The sequence below is a fragment of the Theobroma cacao genome, chromosome 7 (genome assembly GCF_000208745.1).
Source record: "Theobroma cacao cultivar B97-61/B2 chromosome 7, Criollo_cocoa_genome_V2, whole genome shotgun sequence".
NCBI classification, from domain to species: Eukaryota; Viridiplantae; Streptophyta; class Magnoliopsida; order Malvales; family Malvaceae; genus Theobroma; species Theobroma cacao.
Genome location: NC_030856.1, coordinates 5,615,211 through 5,632,391, shown reverse-complemented (window position 1 = coordinate 5,632,391; position 17,181 = coordinate 5,615,211). Strand labels below are relative to the sequence as shown.

At 37.6% G+C, this 17,181-nt stretch overlaps 1 protein-coding gene across 1 annotated transcript; it reads left to right on the top strand.

The window, feature by feature from the left end:
* LOC18594035 (3-hydroxybutyryl-CoA dehydrogenase) lies at positions 66–4,821 on the top strand. The gene is made up of 4 exons (XM_007021476.2): positions 66–581; positions 3,370–3,591; positions 3,768–3,880; positions 4,246–4,821. The coding sequence occupies exons 1-4, from the start codon at positions 396–398 to the stop codon at positions 4,613–4,615; spliced, it is 891 nt and encodes a 296-aa protein (XP_007021538.2). The 5' UTR covers positions 66–395; the 3' UTR covers positions 4,616–4,821.

The window sequence follows — 17,181 nt, the reverse complement described above, 5'->3', positions numbered from 1 at the left end:
TAATAAAGAATTATTTTAAAAAATTATTAAAAAATTTATATATATATAAAAAATTTAAAAATTTGGGGGGCCATTCCAGAGGGACGCTCCGCCCCTGAACCTAACAACAAAGAAAGACAAAGGCGAAAAGGAAAGGGATTTAATACTGAATTGGACCAATGCTTTTTTCTCTTCAAAGGATAATAAAAGCAAGGAAATTCAGTCCATTCAAATTAAAGTAATTAAATTAAGTTGGAGAGATAAGGATAATCTTAATTTTAGTATATTCCTCCCAACTGACTAAAGCTCTATCACGCGGCTCACGGGCGCCTGGAATCCACTCCCAGGCTGCTACCAGTATTATCTTCTTTTCTAGTCTTGAAGGGCGTTTTTGTAGTTGTCTGCAGAGGAAAAAAATGGCTGAGACGAAGTGTTTAGCGGTGGTGGGAAGTGGCCAAATGGGTTCAGGCATAGCTCAGCTTGGTGCCATGCATGGCCTACACGTTTGGCTCCTTGATACTGACCCTGTTGCGCTTTCCAGAGCCTCCAAAGCCATCTCTTCTTCCCTTCAACGCTTTGTTTCCAAAGGTCAACTCTCCCAGGTACGTAAACTTGGTTTTCCATCTTTGATGATAATTCTTTTGTGTTTCTTTTGAGTTTTGTTAACTTTTGTTCTGATGGGGGTTGAAGTCTTGCTTAGGTGATTGTTTCCAGTTAAGCAATTAGCCTTCTGACAGTTGGCTGGTGTACTCTGTATATATGTGCTGATGAATTGAATTTTCGTTCTTTTCTTCTTTTTGTATTTAGTTATGTATTGAAATTCAACATAGGAGAAAAAAGGTGATCAAAATGAATAAAGATAGTGCTAATGATGAACACTTGTCTTTAAAGGGCTTCTTTTGAATGAAAAGATTCTTTTGTTTTTTGGGTGTGAATCTGATTGAAACTTAGATTGGGTGTGAGTTAAAACAGATTCAAGTTAGGAATCCAGATAAAAGCTTGATCTTAAATAGAGCTCAGATAAAAGTTGATAACTTTAGTGCTGCTTTAGCTTTTGAGCTGAAGAGAGAAGAATTTCTGGCTTGATTGTTTGTGTCTAAGATTCTAGAGTTTTTATAATTAATGCAGCATTAATTTACTACACTTGGTCAGGGGTGGGAAAATCAAGAAAGTTGGTAGCTGTAGAAATTGATGGAAGAACTTGGTGGATGAAATTATTGATGTGATGTCAACTGTATGCTCTTTATAGATATTGTATTGGTGTCTGCTTTTGATTCTGACTGGTATTAATTGAGGTTGTGTGAGGTTATAAATACCAGTGTATAAGGCATGATATCAAATACTATTGGTATGGTATTGCACTATGGCTTAGAATTAGTAGTGTAAGAGAAGGAAAGTTGAAAGGAAGATAGGAGATATGAAACAATGGGAAGGAAAAAAAAAAAGGGTTTATGTTTGATGCTCTATAGTGTATAAATCCTATACACTGTCAATGAATCATATATTACCAGCTGCTAAATGAATAAATTTAAAAATGTAAGAGTCCTTACCAATAAATACTCATAAAGTGTAAGTATCATGTAATTATCTCCCTAAACATAGGTGTATACTCCTTGAATTCTTGCAACTTTACTAGGAACCAGATGCCAAATAATAATTTTTTTGGTTTGTGGGTTGTTGTAGAATAGAATATTAGGCCTTCAATCATAAGGATCTGTTTTGAACTTCCACCCCACTAAAAATCTTTATGCTTTCATCTACTCATACTATCCCTTCTGGCCTAAAAAAATAAAGAAACCTCCAACTCCTACCTAACCCACATTGTTTCTTGCTTTTTGTTTGTTGCCCATGGTTTATCAGAATCCATATAGATAGCAGATGACTCAATTTCTATGTTTTATTAAGTTTGATCAAGATTTATTTTTCAAGGGAGTACTTATCGAATTGCAAAAATTTCCCAATTTGTTCATTGATTAGTTTCCGATCAAATGTAGTGGTGCAGCCCAAATACTTGCCAATCACATTTTTGTCATCAAGAATGGTCAATGATCCTTACTTCCTTGGATCCCCCATTTGCACTGATTAAGACCCTTTTCTATGGAGCCTTTCATAATAAAAAAAAAATTGTTCTCTATATTGTAACTATTACTACATCAATGTTCTAACTAAATTTAATAGGATATTTGTGTTGGACAAGTTTACATTCATTGAAAAATGTCATTTCCAGTTCAGAATAAAAGATTTTTGGGATTTAAATTGATTTGTTGCATCCTTTTTTTTTTTTTTGTGTGTGTATGAAGGACAGAAGGTCTCTCGATATGGAAAAGAGAAAGTTGAAGACAAAATCCGAATAATTTTCTTGTAAATTTAAGCACATAAAATTTATACATGTTATTTTAAAGGCTTCAAAAATTTTTAATTTACTCTTAAATGAAGTGGCAGAATATGGTTCACTGAAATTAGAGGCAAATAGATAGTGTCCTAAGAATTGCCTAATTTTTTTCTTTCTCATAGAGGGAGAGAGAGGGAGGGCTGGAGTTTGTTATCAGGAATATTGTGCTATAACACAGTTAAAAGTTTAGTTTAGCCATTTAATTGACCTTTAGAGTGGTGAACTGGGCTATCTTGCCTATGAATCTACTTTTCTGCCAAAACCAATCTGGTTACTTGCATGCATAAAACATTTTTGAAACATTCTGGCCAGAAAGCATTAATGTAGCCAATCTCATAAGAGACGTTGGTTTTCTGTATCAGGGATTGGGCTGAGGTTGCAATGTGAAACATGTTAATAGTATTTTAATCAGTAATATGTTTGAAACATTTTAATAACATTATAATCTGAAAGAAATACTGTTAACGTACCACAGAGAAAAGGTCATTGGTTTTCCATAACAGGGGCTGGGCTGAGGTATTAAGTTTGAGGTTGTACTATGAAAAGACACCTTGAAAAATTTCTCCAATAAGCCTGTCCTTCCTCTTTCCAATCGCATGAACCAAAGTAAGTTGAGAGGGAAGTCCTTTTTTTCGGCCCAGCCTTTTTTTCTCTTTAATTCATATGAAGGAAAAGAAACTTTGGGAGGGGGGGTGAAATTAGATGTCTTAGATATTTGGCTAAGTAGGCATAGTAATTGATGAAGCCTTGATGAGCAACACTAATGAATGTTCTTGACTGAATAGTGCAATCTTAAGTAGCATAACACATTTAATGTCAAATGGTATTGGATAGATTAGGTCTAACTTCTTTTTTGCATGGTTCTTACTTTTTTCCTGATTTAACTGACAAGAGAAAGGTGTGGTACAAACGGACAGAGAAGAAGGGGAAAAAGGCATAATAGCAAATTTCTTGTCAGTTGGTATTAGTTTTCAGTATTTCATTTTTTGACTTGACAGGCTGCTAGTACTGATGCTTTAAGACGTCTGCAATTTACTTCAAATTTGGAAGAGCTGCGATCAGCAGATTTTATTATTGAAGCAATTATAGAATCTGAAGATGTGAAGAAAACGTTGTTTCTTGAACTAGATAAGATTGCAAAGAGTTCAGCCATTTTAGCATCAAATACAAGTTCCATCTCCATTACTCGATTAGCATCTACAACCAGCAGACCACGCCAGGTTATGCTCAGTGCATCTTTCTAGTTTTACCCTGGAGCCATGTTCAGAATATTTGATGCAATTGACAATCACATGCAAAATCACATCGCAGCTTCTTTCTGACCGTGCATGAATTGTCTCTACCAATTTCAAGGTGTCAGGACTCTGATTAGGTTGTAGCAACATGTTTTTGGCAGGTGATTGGAATGCATTTTATGAATCCTCCTCCTATAATGAAGTTGGTTGAGATTGTGCGAGGTGCAGACACATCAGATGAGACATTTCATGCAACAAAAGCCTTGGCAGAGCGGTAAAGTTATTTGCTTGTAAAAAACATAATTAACTTCATTTCCCCTAGTGATATTTTCTCCATTCAAGTGTGTTTGGCTATATCCATCTGGTCAAATGGATTACCATTCTTGGCTTGTGCATGATTGAGCAAGCTAAAACATTCTCCAAATCTCTAAATGTGGAAGGGGAAAATGGAAATTGGGGGCGGGGCGGGGCAAATTAATTCATATCACCAACAATTGTTCAATTGTGAAGTCTTCTGCATTCTTGAAAGTTAAACATCTAAGGATTTGATGTGGATCCCATGTGGTGACCTACTGGCTACTGCATGAATGGTCACCACATTGTTTTTACTGCCATTTTAACTCAACTATGAATTTGCAGGTTTGGTAAGACAATAATATGCTCTCAGGACTATTCTGGCTTTATTGTGAACCGGATCCTGATGCCAATGATAAATGAAGCATTTTTCACACTTTATACTGGGGTGGCAACCAAGGAAGATATTGATACAGGAATGAAGTTGGGAACAAACCATCCAATGGGTCCCTTGGAGCTTGCAGATTTCATAGGATTGGACGTGTGTTTATCCATAATGAAAGTTCTATATACTGGTCTAGGTGACAGTAAATATGCCCCTTGTCCCCTTCTTGTGCAGTATGTTGATGCAGGTCGCATTGGCAGAAAATGTGGTATTGGGGTGTATGACTACCGTAGGCTGCCTGCATCTATAAAATCATCTCCTCGACTCTGAACATGTATTATTTCCTGAATAATGAATAACAAAAATAGTGCCTAAAGCTCATAAGTCGTATCTTGGGTTCAAATGTGGCAGTACAAATTCCTGCAATCGAGTGTTGTATATGTAACTTTATCCATGACTTCACAACCACAATATTGACACATCAATACTGCACCCTAGATTACTGAGATGAGGTTACCAGTTACCATTTTCATTTATCCCCTTTATCTCTTAGTACAATATTGTTGGGGAATGAGATGGGGACTCTTCAGTTGGGAAGCATGTGCTTTAGAAAAATAACATGGGGGGTGGGGTACAGTTGCAATGAAGGGCAAACATGCCCAAATTCCGGGTAAAAAAATTCCATAATAAAAATGTTAAAATTCCCTTGTCAACTACATTTGCCACTTTTTGTTCATATCTTTTAAGGAGTTCATATCTGATACAATGCCTAACTATTTTTCTTTCATGACTATGGGTACATGAGTTTGAATGCAACTAGTTCATTCAAATAATGGTAGCAACTGGGGTTACACTCAGATCACTATAGTGGCTGCTGCTCTGTTTGGGCAAGCATTAATTGGTAATCGCCTTCTTGATTTTATTCCCCATGTCTGTTAAATTGACAAAAGACTAGTTGTACTATAGCACACTGTTGTGAACTCTAAATGAATTGATGTCAAGTTATATTGCTAGAACTAGTCAAACTACCAAGTATCATTGATGCTGTGAGCCTTGTGAACATTTATGTTGGGATTTGAGGATAGATCAAAGTGCTATATTATCTCTAAAATCTTCTATTCTTGCATATAAGGAGGTGAATGTGAAATTATACGGGTACATGGATATGAGTTTACTAGGCAGATGGTTGATATTGATATTGATGAGTGAACATGTCCCCTAGCTTAGATGAGGATCTGAAAAGATTTAAATCTTTAATACACTACAGAAACCTGACAAATGAATATGTCTAAACCGTATACAATTATCTTCCATAATACTTAATTACCTCCAAAAATAGTATTCTTTCTTCAAGTGGGTTGCATGTGCAGTAGATTGACAATTTGCCAAACTTTATCCAAAAGGTATACAGCTGTCCGAGGTTAATAGAGTCAATTGCAATAAATAAAGAATGCAAATTGGGTTGCAATTCTTGACAAACATCATTATTGGGATAGACTAAGCCATAATCTTCTCCAAAAATGATAGCTTTGTGGTACACTTTTTGTTTTTAGAGGGAATTCAATCACCTCAATTATAAATTATGTCTTCTATTTTATATTCATATGGAATGGTTAGGAATTAAGATTATGCAGTAAAATGATAGAACTCATACTCCTTACCATTTTCTATGGCAGGTTGTATAAAATTAGGCAATCCCTTTTCAGGTTTTTTAACAACAGAGATATTGGGTAGTACTTTTATTGGCCAATATTGTTATTGACAAGTTTCTCAATTTCAACCTCATGGTAATAATGCAAATGTATGTAGCATATTGCTTGCCAACTTAGGAATCTTTAGTTTAAGGCAAGGAAATTAAAAGGAGGCCATCCTTTTTCTAACGGATCATGGCCAAGGTTGACCCACAGGATAGGAGCCTTGTTAGGAGTATGAACTTCATTGTTGATCATGGGGTAGACCCACCCCCCTGGGCCACCTTTCATCCCCCTAACCCTAAAGTTGGAATTATTAGGCAGCATCTTCTTTATTGAAAGTGATTGAGGTGGAATCCAATGGGGTAATTGCAAAATGTTGGATAATATAAACAACGTTATGAGTCAGGAAACAAGATAGAAAGGCTTGACATTTCTTTCTTCTCTCTGTACATAAGATTTTTTGGGCATTTGGAAACCTAGCAAAGCCAAAAAAGAAAAAGAAAAAAAAAAGCGAAGCCATGAAGTTCTTGTTTCAGTGTCCTTGCTGCTCTTGTTTCTGCTTCATGAAGCCCAAGCAAGGGAAACCAAAGGTGAAGGATGCCAAGGAACAGAAAGCAGAGAAGGAAGTGAAGGCAGAGTGAAAATGCAAACTGCAATTTGGCTGAAACGATATATACTCCATTTTCTTTCTTCTGTTCCTCCCTGCTGCTCAAGTAATTGTATGTAACTTCCTTAATTTATCTGAGTTTACATGGAAATGCTGCCTTCTCCACCCTTAAAGTATTGCCTTGTACTGAAATAAGAAAACGGTATTTTAATATACCATGTATGTCCTGCAAATGTTGCTTGATCAGTAGCATACTTACGACTCTGCTTTCTTCTAATTTTATGGGATATCGTTAGAGACAGCAGATCTGCTTGTATAGCTACATTTTCCTGAGAAATAAATGATAAAATTCATGGGGGTCTACTTCACTATCCAAGTTTTGCAGTTTTCATGTTCTACCTTTTACATTCTAGCATCATAATCTGGCAATTTGATTGGTATTTTGTGGAAATATAGGATCGAATTCATCTGCTAAGAAGTTTCTGGCCTGCACTCAACAATCAAAGCATCCATTAACTTTGAGTTCAGTGTCATGACGTTGTGGGTTTATCTTGTAAAGCTTTAGTTTCAATTAAAAAATAGACTCTCATTGTAGACACCTAAAATAAATAAATAAATAAATAATTTTAAATTATAATAAAATGAAACAAAAAAAAAAAAGAAGGAATGGCTGGACGTACGCCCAGCCATCCCTTCCCCAACCACCACGCATGATGGGATTCTGGCCACCAACTCCTTGGTGCCAGAACCCCATTGCCGGGTTGTCCAATTTTTTGGACAACCCGACTTTTTAAGGACCACCTGTAAAACCAAAAAGAAAAGAAAAAACAAAAAAACTGCAGATCAAAAGTCCCAAAATCTACCAGCAACAAGACCTAGCCACACACACAAAAAAATAAAAATAAAAAAAAAGCAATCAGAAAAGAACCAAAAAAGAGAGCCAAGAGATCCGTGTTTGAACAAAGGGGGTTCGGGTAGTGGGTGAAAGGAAGGGAGTCGATCTGTGTAGGTGTTCGGCCGGCGGTGAAAAAGAGAAGAAAGAGTTTCGGTTGCCGTCGGCGAAGAGAGGGAGGTCTTAACCGCCGCCGGTGAAGAGAGAGGAAGAAGGAGGAAGAAAAAAAAAAAGAAAAGCTTAAGGAGAAGATAGAGAGAGTGGCGGCATGAGAGAGAAAGTGAGAGAGGAAAGTGAAGAGAGAGAAAAGAAAAGAAGCTTTTATACCTAAGTATAAAAGACCAAAACGACGTCGTTTTGAAGCATTTTTTGAAGCCAAAAACGGTGCACATTGAAGAGGATTAAGTGGGCTATAGCAGCAAGCTTGATTTCCTCCTTGGGCTAAGGCATTATTGGACTATTCAAACCCAAACCAAAAAAACAAGTGCAACAAGTCTTTTGGACTCAGACCGAGTTAGAGGAGACATTTGAAGCCCAGTGGAGCTTAAACCTATTTGGAGCAGTAGGTTAGTTACAACCCAATAGGTATTGGACTTATTCATTAAATAATGGTTTGGGCTTAAGTTATTGAAAGTGATTATTTAATTTCTTGTTTAAGTGTTATAATAGTTTTATTATTTTTGGTGTTGTTTGAAATTTATGCATATGAAAAATAAAACATATGAAAGCTAAAAATGAAAATATTTAATACAATAGATAGTAGATGTAGTAAATTAATAGATATGCATGTATAAATATATATATGAACATATAACAAAAAATAGGTGAATGAACAAGGNATAAACATATAACAAAAAATAGGAGAATGAACAAGGCAAAAAAATTATTAATTAATTAAATGAAAGATTAGAAAGTACTTAGTTTTTTTTTAATATGTATAAAATAATTAATAAATAATAGAAATGAGTCTAAAAAATGAAAAGAAATAAAAAATGAGAATAAAGTATAATTAGTTGTAAAGGCAAGAGAAAATAAAATGTTCTAGGTATTTACAAATATATAGAATGTACGATATAATATTAAATTACAAGTATTAAAAAAATCAAGTGGTTAATTTGAGTTAATCCAATAATAGAATTCTGCTTAAAAAAGGGGCAAAGAGTTGCCTCTTTCGGGTGGATGTTTTTTGAGTGTGAAGTTCGAGACGAATTTTCACCGAAGCGTCGAGATAAATCCGAACTCTAAACTCCAATACCTGTTAAGTCAAATAATCGTTGTTAAAAAAATGACATATATATTAAAAAATAATAGATTTACATAATATCATATTTGAACTTATATTAGTTAATTAGTTTAAATAAATATTACTAAATAAAGTTAATTTAATCGTTAAAGAAAATAAATTAATTAATTATTTGATAAGTTATATAATCAAGTAAAATATTAATAATCAACAATGTTAATTAAAAGATATGGATCTAAATAAAAAATAAAATAAAAAACAAATAATAATAATAATAATAAAATAAATAAATAATTCATGAAAAAAAATGACAAAATAAATATATAAATAAGGTGATAAATTATTAAACACATAATTGGATGAATTATGAACCGCTTAAGTCAATAAACGCGTGCATGTAGACATCATCACTTTATCCTGTCATAGCATGTCACATTTATCTTGCAAATGGTGCGAGAATTCCAATGATGGGATTTCCCTGAAGAGCTTGTAGAGGCGAGTTCTTCCAGGGATATCTCTAGGTGATGAGAATTTCGAGACTTCACCAAAGCGTTGGGATGGTCTTCGAATAATTTTATGATAAAAGATTACCGACTCCATTATTTAAAATAAACAAGTCATGACATCATTTTACACTTGCATCATGTGCATACGTAAAACCAAATAAAAAACTTAGTCAGTCAATTTAATAAAAAATTAATTAATAAAGTAGAGATTAAATTAAGAGAATGCTATATTAAGATAACTTAAGATTAAATGGTACTGTTCGTGGAACGGGTGTTACGGAGGTGCTAACCCTTCTCCGTGCGTAACCACACTCCCGAATCCATCTCTAAAAATGTGGACCAGTTCTCGTTCTTTCGACGAACCTAAAATTAATTTAGGACTTCGTCGATTAGAATCGGGTTAATAAGTGACCAATCACACCTAGATAAAAAAGATTGGTGGTGACTCCTAAACCATTTAATTTTCGCCGACGTCTGGCGGTCGGGTTCCCGGATCCCGCAAGTTAAGACAGATGGCGACTCCACTGGGGACATCGAGAGTCAATCCATTAATTAATCATAAGTTATCTTAAGCCTTAAATAATTTGCTGTTTTCCCTAGCATCAATTTTGCATATTTTTGTCTAATGCATTCATTTATTTTGCTATTATTACTTCACTATTTTTAATAATTGCGAGAAATTTAGGATAAGGGGAGTGTGAAATTATTGGTCCAAGGTCAGTATATTCCTTCTCACACACTACACATCTTGCATTCATGCATAAGCCTTCCACCCGGGCTTTGTCCTTAATTAGGAGGGAGTTAAGTAGCTACGCTCTCGTGAGGTGATAACCTCAGCATGGGCTAGTGAAGACTCTCACTCAGATCGAACCTAGTTCGTTTGAAGCTTGTAATGGGTGAGGATCGGGGTGCCTTACTAGTCCGTGTGGACGACAGTGAGGAGCAATTTGGGAACCTTTAGCTCTATTTTCAACCCAAACTCAGCATGTAGAATACCGATAGTCGCCTTTGCTTAGGTAGAGCTTCACCCGTGAGAATATACCTTTTGACTAGGTACACATGAAGGAATTTTCATAATCCCCTTGTTCTAAATTCTTCTCCGCGAGTAATAAAGGTATCAGGTTATTAATTACTTTCATTCATCTTTTGGAATTCTTGTTCACGGTACTGACTTAAACTTTTTGTCACATGCATATTTGCATCATAATTTTGCATATAGGAAAAGTATTTGTCACCTGACAACCGTTGACAGAGTAGATCCAATTGCATACATGGAGTCATCATGGCCATCCTCAAGTTATGATGGAATATACGAAGTGACTCAGCATATGGCGAGTGCCCAACAAAGTGAAAGAGATTGCTTGTCAAAGGATCACTTCTCATCACTACCTGATAGGGTCCACCTTGATCTTAAACAGAATGACTTCATCGATTTGCTTAACATATGGGATAAGTGGGGGGCTACCATTCGGGCAAATTTCGATAGGAAATATGGCCACATAGCTCGACTCCTTAAGGTCCAGATAGATGAACAGTTGTTGAAGGCCATTGTGCAATTTTGGGATCCGTCGTATAGATGCTTTGTGTTCAATAAGGTGGATATGGTCCCCACAATCGAAGAGTACTCGACTCTCCTACAAATCGATCTTGATAATCGGGACAAGATATATTGGAGAGGACAAAAGACCGGACACAGGTGAAAGCTAGCCAAGATGATGGGTATTACCCAGGCGGAAGTTGATCAGAACCTAAGGAAAAAAGGGGACAATGAATGTATCCCATGGAGTTTTCTACGTAGCTATATCATGAAGCATCGGGACACTGAGTAAGGACAGCTTGTGATGGCCTTGGGAATTTACGGGCTAGTGATCTTTCCCAAAGTCTTGGGACATATAGAGGTCGAAATTATAGACTTCTTCGAGCAAGTCATCAACAAGGGCAATCCTTCACCCTCTATTCTAACGGAAACTCTCAGATAACTGAATTACTGTCAAAGAAAAGGGGAAGGACGATTTGTGGGATGTGCACTGCTTCTTTCCATCTGGATAGTAAGTCACTTTGAATGCAAGGTCGATAAGTTCAGAAAGCCATTTCATCCGCAAACTACCCCTATCAGAGAATTTTGTGAGAGTGAATAGCCAGAAAATAGGACTAAGGAGCAATGGATCTCTAGATTTCGGGAACTCATGAGTGTGGAAGTGACATGGAGAGCTCCGTGGATGCCGCATCACTCGGTCTTGTACAAATGTGGAAATGAACCTTGGGTACCGTTAATGGGGCCATGGGAAGCCATCAGTTACGCCCCAATTATGGTGAGAAGACAATTTGGGTCAGAACAGTTTGTACCGATGACACACCGACTTAATACTTTAGAGTTTGCTTATGGAGAGCCGGGTTTTCTGAAAAAGATTGAGGAGATTGCGCAAGCTTGGAAGAAAACTAACCGAGTTGATCAAGGGAGGTACACCAATGAAGTGACTACCGGATATCAGATATGGCATGACCAACGAGTTAAGAATGTGGTATATTCGAAAGAAGATGCACTGCCTGGCCCAGTTGATCCAGAACCACGAGACGCTTTGCTCGAAAGTGAGTTTGCTCGAAAGAAGTCCGAAGCTGAAAATGTCAGTTGGAAGCAACGGTATGAAGACCTTCAAAAAGAGTGTGAGAAAATGAAAAAAGAGGTAATTGAACAAAGAAAGAAGGTCCGAAAAATAGAAGGGAAGTATGAGAGCCTGAATGATAAGTTTTCTGCCATAACTAGTGAACTTCAAAGGGAAATACAGGTGAGAGAAAATCGAGGCAATGAACTTCAAGCGCACAATGATGGACTAAGAAGACAAGCGCGATTCCAATAAGAGTCCATCCAATTACTAAGACAGGAGTATGAAGAGCTCGAAGGGGTCATGACGACTTATCAACAGGAATATGAACGCCTCAAGCAACAGAGCACCAGAATTCAAGAGTAGGGTGAATTTTACAGACAAGCTTATACAGAGAAACATGACCAGATGGATTACTTGGTTTGGCAAATGAGGGAGGTGGCTTACAAAGAGAGAAGCATGGCTTGGAAGACGGACATATTAAGGAGCCAGGTCTTTTCAGTTGGAAAACAAGAGCAACAGTTGATTAAGTTTTTAGATGAGATGTATAGCCATTATAATAAGATTGGTGAATATTTCTAGATGACTCTTAAGTTGTAATCAAAGATAAATATCTTATGCAATGGATGACTTTGTTGTTGGGTGTCATGTGACGAATACTTTTAGTACATAATCATTCATACATGCATAAATTATCATTTCATAACAATAAGTATTTTCATCTAAAAATAAAGATAATGGGTTCATTTTTTCATTCATGCATCGAATACGCATCTAATTCATGTTTATGATTACAATAAGGTTCCAAAATAGCTCGACCACCTAAGCCAAGTGACCAACGTGTTCATAATACTCGTCAGCGAGCAAGGATCATGGAAGAAGAACAAAGAGAGCGAATGGACAGAATGGAAAGAGCTCAGGAAGAAATGAGAGAACAGTTAGCAAAGATGATGGAATTGATGATGAGTTTCAGTAAAGGAAAAAGAGTGATAGAAGAGCCAGCTCCGTCAGAAAACCCACCAGCTCAAGATAGTGGAAACCAAAGGGATGACCCACCCTATCCCATAGGGTTCACTCCACCACATGCCCAAACCTCTCAAAGGGTCCACCCTCAAGTGATGCCATCCGTTTATTACAATGCACCACCTCCGATGGGCCATCAACCGACTCATGGGCAATTTGAGCCATATTCTGAGATAAATCCTGCTGAACTAATACACGTCCCAGATTTAGACGATCCAAAAGAGCAAGAGAAACTAAGAAAGAACTCGTCACAAATAGGAGAAAATGAAAAAGACCAAAAAAAGTACGATTTGTTGGAAGAGCGTCTTCATGCTATCGAAGGAGTTGCTAGGTTTGGTACCATGGACGCAATCGAGCTATGCTTAGTGCCGGATGTATTGATCCCTGTCAAGTTCAAGGTTTCAGAATTTGAAAAATATGACGGAACAAAGTGTCCCATGGCACATATTACCATGTATTATCGGAAGATGGCTGCACAGTCTCACGATGATAAGTTACTGATCCATTTTTTTCAAGACAGCTTGATTGGGTCAGTTGCTCCATGGTACGTATAGTTAGATCGAAATCGTATTAAGACTTGGAAAAACTTAGCAAGAGCCTTCATAGCCCAATACAAGCATGTGGCTGAATTAGCTCCTGATCGGTTATCATTGCAGACTATGGAAAAGAAGCAAAGCAAGAACTTCAAGGAATATGCCCAAAGGTGGAGAGATACAGCAACGCAAGTTCAGCCACCTCTCACTGATAAAGAGATGATTGTGTTGTTCATAAACACACTTCGAGTTCCATTCTATGAGTGCTTGATCGGCAATGCCACTAAAAACTTTACAGATTTGGTCTTATCGGGAGAAATAATAGAATGAGCTATCAAAAGTGGAAAAATTGAAGGGCATGAAGTTGCTAGCTCAAAGAAAGGGAATACACCCAAGAAAAAAGAAGGGGTTGTGCAAACAGTCGTTCACGACAGCCAACAAGCCCACAACTTTAACCCATATTACCCGTACCCCCCATACCAACCCTTCTATCCGAACATAGGCAACATTACACAAAACCCATATGTGTACCAACCTGCCCCGCAACCAACGTTTCAGACCAATGTTCTTCCACAAACTCCACCACCAAGACCGGTAGCTTCAACCAATAATCCTGGTCATGGTCAAAGATGACCTAAAACTATCCTAGAAAAACCAAAGTTTGATCCTATTCCAGTCCCTTACACTACATTGCTGCCACAACTCATAGAAAATCTACTCCTTGCTCGAACCCCTTTAGAACCACTCCGACCACCTTTCTCGAAATGGTATGACCCGAATGCACATTGTGATTACCATTTTGGAATTCAAAGGCACTCCACTAAGAATTGTACTGCTTTAAAACATAAAGTCCAAGCCCTCATTAAGGCAGGACTTTTAAATTTTACCAAAAAAGATAGTTCAAGTATTGATGGGAATCCTTTACCTAATCATGAAAGACCGACAGTGAATGCCATACATGAAGGGATGATGCGAAGGATGAAAAAGAGCATTGATGAGATTCAAACGCCAATGGATAAAGTGTTTGAGGCGTTATCCAAGATGAATGCCATCACTCCAGAACCAATCGACATAAAGGAATTGGGGCATGATCTCGTTTGTTCTTGCAAATTTCATATAGGGGCAATTGGGCATTCCATTCAAAATTGTGATAGCTTTCGTTGTAAATTGCAAGAATTGATGGATTCATCGATAATTGAGTTTTATGAAGAAGCCGAAGAGAATTTGGTCGGAACCATAAACGGAGACACCCCAGCTGAAGTGGCATCAAGTTCATTCCGGACGAACAAACCTAAACCTCTCACCATCTTCTATGAAGAAAACAGGAGCCCGATGAATGATACATCCCCTACTATGATCAGAAGTGGTATTACCATCGAAGTCCCCAGCTCGTTCCCTTACAAGAGCGATAAGGCTGTCCCATGGAAGTATGAGTGTAATATTTCAGGCACGGCTTCATCAGCCCCTCAAGCATCTTTTGAAGATCTAACTGGTGTGGGGGGTACAACTCGAAGTGGGCGATGTTATTCCCCTGAGATAGTGGAAAGAGTTGGAAAAGGAAAACCTACACAGGGAGAGGGAGGCTTGAAGAAAGCAGATACCTTTTCCAATGACCAAGTTGTCGAATCTGTAGTTACCCCGAACAATGAGGTCAAAAATCTTGTTACCGAGAAAGAAGCGGGTGAATTTTTCAAGTTTATCAAACACAGTGAATACAATGTGGTAGAACAATTAACCAAAATGCCTGCTCGCATTTCATTGTTGTCTTTGCTTTTGAATTCGGAAGCACACAGGAACGCGCTGCTTAAAGTCTTGAACCAAGCTTATGTGTCACAAGATATATCAGTGGAAAAGTTAGACCACATTGTGGGGAACATTACAATGGGGAACTTCATTGCCTTTAATGATGAAGAAATCCCATTGGGTGGTCGAGGAAGTAACAAAGCTCTGCACATTACCATCAAATGCAAAGACCATGCCGTACCTAGGGTCTTGGTCGACAATGGTTCAGCATTAAATGTCATGCCTCGCTCTACTTTAACCAAGTTGCCAGTAGATGTGTCTTATATGAGAACTAGTCGCATGGTTGTAAAGGCCTTCGACGGGACCACGAGGGAGGTGGTAGGGGACATTGAACTACCGATAAAAATTGGCCCTTGCATTTTTAAGGTACAATTTCAAGTCATGGACATTGCCCCGTCATACAATTGCTTGTTAGGGCGTCCATGGATTCATATGACGGGAGCCATACCATCTTCCCTTCATCAAAAAGTTAAATTCATAGCTGAGGGTCAACTGATAAGTGTATTTGCGGAGGAAGACATACTGGTTATTCAACCATCATCTGCTCCTTATGTAGAGGCGACAGAAGAAGTCCCAAAATGCTCTTTCAGATCTTTTGAATTTGTTAATGCTACTTATGTGGGGAAAAGAGAAGTGATATCGACTCCTCGTTTGTCAGTAGAAACTAAAATAGGGGTTAAACAGATAGTGGGTAAAAGATGCCGTGTCGGTTTGGGGTTAGGAAAGAATTTACAAGGAATTAACCATCTTCTGACTCCAATAAAGAATGAAGAAAGGTTTGGTTTGGGGTACAAGCCTACCAAAGAAGAGAGAAGGAAACTGGCAGCTCGAAAGAAGATTAAAAGGATGGCTCAACTTGAGGGAAAAGAAGAAGAATTTGAGGAACGGACAATCCCACACTTATATGAGACTTTTCGCTCTGCAGGCTTCATTCATCCCGAATCACCAACAAAGGTCAATCAGGTTCTACGGATATTTGATCAGCTATCAATCCATATGATCAAAGATGAAGAACTTAATGAGAAGATCCCTGTGGTGTATCCAGTACTGCCAGGAAAGGAGCTAAACAATTGGACAGTCACGAAATTGCCCATCATCTTTAAGTCTTCAGAAATGTAACGAACAATTTTATCTAAATGCCTATGTCCAAGGGTGTTAAGAGTAATTTCTTGTTTAAGTAGGGCTTTCTGTTACCTTCATCATTTAAATAAATGACAATGCATAATGTGTTTCATAATTCATCAATCTTTTTACATATTTTCTTTCATCTATTCTTTTAGCCAATAAATACTTGCCCATACATGCGTCCAACTTTACCTGTTTGCAGGTCTTTAAATAATGAACACGAAGACAATCTAGACAATGATTTGAATATCGATTTTGAGATGATTCCGAACGTTGATGAATTGAAAAATGAAGAGGAGGTGGATGACTACGGCTTACCCCCTGATTTGTCGAGAATGTTGGAATAGGAGGAAAAGGAGATTTTACCTCATCAGGAACTCACAAAAATGATCAACCTTGGAAATGGGGAAGAGAAGAAAGAGGTTAAGATTGGCACCTCGCTGTCATCTGATGAATGGCAGAAGCTAGAAGAACTGCTCCGTGAATATGTGGACGTGTTTGCTTGGTCATATCAGGACATGCCAGGTCTTAATACTGACATTGTTGTCCACAAGTTACCTTTGGGACCAGATTGCAAGCCTATTAAACAGAAGTTGAGAAGGATGAAGCCAGAAATGTTGTTGAAAATTAAAGAAGAAGTAAAGAAGCAATTTGATGCTGGATTTTTAGAGGTGGCTAAGTACCCTGAATGGGTGCCCAATATAGTTCCAGTTCCTAAGAAGGATGGAAAAGTTCGAATGTGCGTTGATTATAGGGATTTGAACAGAGCAAGTCTGAAGGATAGCTTCCCTTTGCCACATATTGATACTCTTGTGGACAACACAGCAAAACATGCGTTGTTCTCATTCATGGATGACTTTTCTGGTT